Source organism: Neophocaena asiaeorientalis, unplaced genomic scaffold (assembly GCF_003031525.2).
Source record: "Neophocaena asiaeorientalis asiaeorientalis breed wild unplaced genomic scaffold, Neophocaena_asiaeorientalis_V1.1 scaffold132, whole genome shotgun sequence".
Taxonomy (NCBI): Eukaryota; Metazoa; Chordata; class Mammalia; order Artiodactyla; family Phocoenidae; genus Neophocaena; species Neophocaena asiaeorientalis.
This window is the reverse complement of record NW_020173393.1, coordinates 1423324-1430174: the sequence shown is the minus strand read 5'-3', so window position 1 is coordinate 1430174 and position 6851 is coordinate 1423324. Positions and strand designations below refer to the sequence as shown.

The following is a 6851-nucleotide window of genomic DNA, read 5'->3' as shown; positions in this document are numbered from 1 at the left end:
CGCCGAAGTCGTAGAGGCTTCGCAGTGCCGACATGTCGTAGGCTTCGGTGTCCTGCTCGCCGCCCCCCTCGTCGTTGTATTTGATGACGTTGTCCCGCATGTCCTCGTCCTCGTCCGAGCTCAGGTGGCTCTTGTGGTGGCGCCTGAGGGTGAGTATCAGCAGCACCAGCACTGCGCGGGAGACAGAAGGGGGCGCGTGAGGGCAGCGCCCCCCCCCAGGGCAGTCCGGGGACCACCCTTTCCCTCCTCCCCTGCAGAGCTGCCTCAGCCTAAATGCTCATGCAAATTTCCTAGATTTCTGTGCAACAATACCTTTCTCACAGTCAGACCGTAGCTGGCTATCTGGATAGGTAGTGAGCTGCCCATCTTGGGAGGTGTGCAAATCAAGCCTATGCCACCACTGGGGGTGGGGTGGGGACAGAGAGCAGTGTTAAGAGATTTCATGGGTGTTGAGGGCTGGACCCAAACTCTGAGGTCTCCATCCTTAACTCTATGAAGAGATACATCCCCCTGAGGTCTCTGGGTGCTGGGGGGTGGCGATGGGAATGGGGCAGCTGAGGTCTGGGGGGAGTGAAATGTCCTTGACCCTGACCTCTCTTTCACCCTTGCCCTCCTCTGTCCACTCCAGAAGCCCTGATCACCCTATTCGCCCTCTGGGTCTCTGGTCCAGATATCTCCTGCAGGAGCCCTTCCCTGAGAGCTCAAGGCCGGGTTCAGGATATCACCTCCAAGCTCCCCTGATGAGGGGTTCCTCTCTATCACCCTGGTTCGGACCCTGGACCAGCATCAGCATCTCCTGCGAACTTGTTAGAAATGCAAATTCTCAGGTCCTGTCCTAGATCTACTGGGTGGGGCCCAGCAGTCCGTTTCAATAAGGCCTGCAGGTAATGCCCAGGCAGCTCAGGTTTGAAAGTCACTGCTCATTCATAGCACAGAGCCTGCCATGTTAAGATTCAGTCTCACCCTGCCTCAAAATACACACTGTGAACTGCCCTCCGGGACCTGGGGAACGTTCCCCTAGAGTGGTGCCTGGCATGCAGTAAGCAAGAGAACCATGCTTGTTGAATGAATAACTGAATGAAGAATTGGATGGAGACCTGGGTGATGCAAGGATGAGCAGGTTTTTTTGGCTTTCTTCACTTGCCTTCCAGGACTCTGCATACTCTTCCTCCTCCCACCTCACTGATAACTCGTTCTCAACCTTATAAGCAAGCTTCTCTTCTCCTCTCCTCTCTGACTTCTTAACATCAGATGTCCCAAGACTCAGTCCTTGGTCTTTTTTCCACACCCCCTCTCTTGTCGCTTTCCTTGTCTCGTGGCTTTAAATTCCATTTAGAGGCTGACAACTCCCATATTGCGGCCTCCAGCCTGGACTTCTCCCCTGAAATCTAGATTGTACATCCAGTTTCCTCTCTAGCAAGTCCTCGGGGTTGACCAGGAGAATCTCAAACTTAATGTGTCCAAATTTGAAAGAATAATCTTTCCCCCTTCCCACCCTCAGTCTCCCAGTCTCAGCGATGGCAACCCCAACTTTCCAGTTACTCAGGGCTTTTTGTATCTTTCATTCACTGATGAATCCCAGTGCCTAGACTAATTTAGCACATGGGTGGGGGTACTCACTGGACGGATAAATTAGGAACCGATGAGCAAATGAGAGAATTAAATGGATAGGTGGGTGGATGGATGGACAGACATGTGTTGGGTATCCTCTCAGGCACTGGATTCTTCTTGCAGCTCCAAACAGCTCAGGCCAGGCCAGTGGGCAGAACCAGCTGCGAGGGCCATGGGGCAGGGTGCTGGTTCATGACCTAACAAGGTGGATCACGACAGGGAAGGAGGTGGGATCCAGGGACAGGTTGGGAGGGAGGAAAGGTGTCAGGAGAGAAGTGGGAAAGATGGATGGTCGGCTTCTGAAGCTGGAGGCCGGGAGCTGCGGAGGGGGATGCCCGTGAGAGCAGATGGTGGGAAGCGCGGGCGGCAGGAGACAGATGTGCCAGGCCTGATCAGTGATTCCGCCCGTCACCTTTAGAGCACTGATGTGCACTTTCTTCGTTTGTGGGCAATTAGGCAGAAATTTGTTTGCACTGCCTCGGAAAATGAAACCGCTGTAAAGTGCATCCTCTGGAAAAAGGGTTTCTGAGCCACGGGCTGGGGAGTGGAGAGGAGGGGGGCGCCTCCCAGCTAGGAGGGGCCTGCCCAGGACCTCTGCAGGTCCCAGGGGTGGGTGGTGAGGCGTGGGAGGCAGCTGAATCTCCCAGGGAACTGAGCAAACCTGGGACCTGCCATCTGGCCCTTCCTTGAGTTCCTCCAGCTCTGGTTGTCGTCCAGTAGTCAGGACAGAGGTGAGGCCTTTCTGCTTTAACAGTGAGAGGCGGCATTGTGGCCACCTGAATCCAGTTTAGCTCCTGAAAAATTGACCTCTTCCCTGGGGACACTCTGGGGGGTTCAACCGGCTGCTGGTGGAACTGATACCCAAGTAGATTTTGCCCCCAAGTGTCTTAAGATTTTACTCCAGCTGCCCCAAAGTTTTGCCCCCAGTTTAGATTCCTAGCAGGTGGGGTAGTTAAAGGAGCAGGGAACACAGGGTGAAAAGACCTGATTTCAAGTCAGAAGATGAACTGGGTCCCCTTTTGCAGGCCACTTAACGATCTGAGCCTCAGTTTTGTCATCTCAAAAATGGGGATGACACATCTGGCTGAGGGGTTGTGAGGTTCACAAGAGCCCTTTTTTTACTAAAAGTACTACATAAAGACTAAAATAGGACAATAGACATGAGAGAATTTTTAAAAATAGGCTTGGTTTTTCAAAATTAGAGAGACTTTGGGCCATGTAGAGAGTTGGCCAGCATGAACTTAGTCTCAGCTGGGGGCTGACACCTTCTGGAGTTGGTGGTAGGGCTGCTCCGTACTTAGGAGACTTCTCGTAGGAGCTGCGGGTTAGAACCTGGACATCAATCAAGCCAGCCCTTCCTAGGATGGGGAGGGAAAGTGAGACCCCCATGGGGGCACCTCAGAAAGGACATCCAGGGCCCAAGGATGGGGGCCAGTCGGGCGGGGGGGCTGGCTCTTGGTGGACTTACCGACCAGGATGAGGACACAGACCAAGAGGGCGATGAGGGCTCCGGGGCTGAGGGACGTGGCCACGACAAAGGCCGTGGTGTTGCAGGACTGGATGGCGCCGGAGCTGTCGCAGCCACAGATGCGGATGGTGAGTGTCCCCGTGCTGCTCAGCGTGGGCGGCCCGCTGTCCACCACCAGGATGGGCAGGAAGAACACGTCCTGCTCCTGCCGGTTGAAGCCCATGTGCTGCGTGTGCACCGCGGCTGTATTGTCTGCTTCGAAGAAACGGAGTGGTGTGTGACTTGGGTTCGGCCTCCCCCGCCCCAGTCACCTCCCAATTCCACCTCGGGATTTGCCTCACTCCGCCCCCAGCTACTGTCTCCCAGCTGACCCACGGGTCTATTCCCTGATCTCCTAAAATTCTGTTACCGACTCTCCCCAAATTCTGCCCCCAGCTGCCTGAAGGTCCTGTCCCCAGCCATAGAGCCCTCAATTCTGTCCTTGGCTGTCCTAAGCTTCTATTCTCAGCTGTCTCAAAATTCTCTTTTCAGCTATTCCAAGATTTTGTCCCCAGTGGTGCCAAGGTCCTGTCCCTGGCTATATCAAAAAAATTTTTTTTGCCTTTTGTCTCAACAGCCTTTTTTTCTCTCAGATTCCACCCCAGCTGTCCAATGCATCCTGATCCTGGGGTCCCGTGGTCCTTGGGTTGTGGCTTCCTGGGCACTGACAAGCTCTGGGTCATCAGAGAAGACTGGGAACGCGGGCTGGCACCTGCCTTTGGCTGAGGTATCGTTCTGTCAGGAGTCTCTTTAAGAGCTGAGCCTGGAGGGCTGGGGGCATGCCCCTTGGGGCCTGATGGGGACGCCCCAGGGTACCAAGGTCACCTCACTGGTCTCTTTCCTTTTGATGCATAATGGCCAGAGGGAACAGTGAACTCACATGAGTCATACTCATCGCACTGCTTCGGCCTGTGCTGGGAGTGCCTCGGGGGGTGGGTGTAGAGCACGGGCTCCCCCACCCCGGTGACTCCTCCACACCTCTCCTGCATGGGCCAGGCCATCACTGACCCTCTGTCATTCTGGTGGCTGCCAACGCGGTAGTCGAGAAGTACTCAGAGCCCAGCTCCCTGCTGCTCCCATCCTTGACAGCCAGCTCCACAAAAGGGGTCCCGCTTCCCGCTGGGGGCCCAGGCCTCCCTCCTGAGTCCTCTCTGCCCTCGCAGGCTTCAGGCTGGTCTCCCTGACCTCAGATTTTGACAGCCTGGGTCCCTTCCCCAGCTTTGCGGTCCCAGTTAGCTCAGCCTCTTCCCCGCAGCCCCCAATTCAGTGCGCCTGCCTGGCCTTCCCCACCATGAACACAATGCAGGAAGAAGAGCCCTTGGAAGGGCCGACTTGTGACCTTGGGCACACCTGTGAAGTGGACTGGAGGTCCAGCTGAAACAAGACCGGTCATGGGTTAAAGCTCATGTGATGGGCACATAGGAGTTCATTGTGTTATTTTATCTACTAGTATACATCTTTGAAAATTTCCATTCAAATGTGAATAACTAATGCTGAGTTGGTCATTTACTAGCTTGGGAAACTCATTTAGCTTCCCTGGATCTCAGTTTCCTCATCCGAAATGGAGGAAAATAGCATCACGTAGGTGTAGGGATTAAACAGTGTAATTAGCACATAACCCTTAGGACAGTTCCTAACACACAGAAATGCTCCACGAGTGCTGGTTGTTAATTTTTTCATGCCCCACCCCCACGTGCTACACCCCACGCCCGCGCTCTGTCTAGGCTGCCCTGCCTTTTTTCACTAAGTTCCTGCTAGCTGGAACACCCTCTCCACTTTCTTGCCTGGGCGAATTCCTCATCCGTCATGCTCCAGCTAAATGTCACCTCTTTTCTGTGGCCTCCTTTCTACGCTTCCCCGGGAAGGAAGGATTTATGGCTTCCCCCTCCCTGCTCTGACTGCAGGCGCCACGCACACTTCTGTTACAGCACTTGTCATGCTGTGTTAAGGTAGCGTGTGCCTGTCTCTTCCCTGGCACTGAGCCAGCCTTGAAGAATGATGCTTGAATGAACCACATCTTTTAGGGTAACTGGTGGTCCTGGGTCAGCTCCTCAAGCTCCGGCTTGAACTCTAGCCCTCCTGCCAAAGGGTGAGTCAACTCCAGCTGTGACAACATCTGCCTCCCCCTGGGAAAGAAAGGCTCAAGGGCAAGATGAGGAAAAGAAGGAATGGTGTGGGACTCCTTTGCATTGGCTGCATACTTCTTATGTATCGAGGACTGGGTAGATACTTTAAATACACAGAAATGTTTAATCCTCACAACCACCAAGAGTTGTAACATTATTCCAATTTTACATACATGGAAGTTGAGGCTCAGAGAGAAGGGACTTGTCTGAATTTATCCCGTGAATCGGTGGCACAGCTACCTTTTCCAACCACCCATCGAATCATCCATCCATCCGATAAATCTTTATTGAGTAACTAGTCTGTGCTTGGCACCATGCTAGTCATGGGGGGGTGGGGAATAATGGGGAGCTAAATCAACCATAGTCCTGGATCTGGCCTTATATTCTGATGCGAGAGACAAAGGTTAATCAAATAAACTCACAATTTAGTGTACAATTGCAAACGATGGTGAGTGCTAAGAAGGCAAAGTATAGGAAGAGCATCTAACAGAGGATCTGACCAGTCTGGGGGATCAGGGAGAACTTTTTGGAAGAAATGATATTATTGTGAGCCCTGAACAATGAATTCTAGGGGAGGGAATAGTCCATGCAAAGGTCCTGAGGTTAGAAGAGGCATAGGAACTCAGGGAACTGAGAGCAGTCCTTTGCGGCTGGAGGGATAAGGATGATGACTAGAGCGAGTCAAGAAGAGGCTGGAGGGGGAGGCAGGGGCTCATAATAGAGAGTCTTAGAGGCCATGGTAAGGAATTGGGTTATTTTCTTAAAGGCAACAGGAGACCATCGATTGATGGGCAAAGAAGCAACCTAGTGACATATCATCCATCTATTTAATAGCGAATACTAATTAAACACCCTCTATAGGTCAGGATTACTCTAGCCCCTGAGGATACAGCAATGAACAAGACAGACATGGTCCCTGCCTTTGCTAAGCCTACCTTCTAAGCAAGGGAGCCTCTAATCTAAAATACAACAGTGGATGTGGAAGACCAGTTAGGAAGCTACTGTGTGTTCTAGATGTGAAATAAGAGTGGTAGTGAAAAAAAAAAAAAAAAGAGTGGTAGTGGAGGCACAGAGAAGTGGACAGATTTGAAAAATGAGTGGATGGCTCTGACTCAGCCTCTAATTCCCAAGCAAGAACAGAGGAGAGGAGAGGACATATTTGTTTCTCAGGGTTGCTGTCTTTGGTCATGGAACCATATGTCTGGAGAGCTCTGGTTCCTGCTACTCTTTCACCCCATAAGAGGAAATCCCTGAGCATCATGCCTTTCCCTCTCAGCTGCCCTCCTGGGCAGCAGCTGGCTTCATTTGGGGAAGCCAGTGGCCACCCCAGGCCCCAACCCCACCCTTCTAGGCAGGATCTGCGCCCAGCACTGCATTCATCCATCTGGCCTGACATACATCAGTGTCAATCCTGGCTGCAAAAGCAATATTTATAAATCACGTTTCCAAACTGGCTACAAATTTGTACAAAGAAACAGATGGGTTGGGGTAGCCGTTTGTCAACTGGGCTATTTATATGGTGAGGAGGAGGGGGCTTGGCACACCGTGGGAGGGGCCGGGGGACTGGAGGAGGAGCCCTTTCCTGGCAGTGCCGGCCTCAGCTCCAG

General features: G+C 52.7%; 1 protein-coding gene across 1 annotated transcript in view; it reads right to left on the bottom strand.

Moving 5' to 3' along the window:
- CDH22 (cadherin 22) overlaps window positions 1-6851 on the bottom strand; it is a 59899-nt gene that overhangs the window by 344 nt on the left and 52704 nt on the right. The window contains exons 10-11 of the mRNA XM_024746800.1: window positions 3080-3331; window positions 1-171 (exon numbers count right to left, since the gene is read on the bottom strand). The exon at window positions 1-171 is cut by the window's left edge and continues 344 nt beyond it. Coding sequence (XP_024602568.1) covers window positions 1-171; window positions 3080-3331 — 423 coding nt within the window. The remainder of the gene's footprint in view (window positions 172-3079; window positions 3332-6851) is intronic.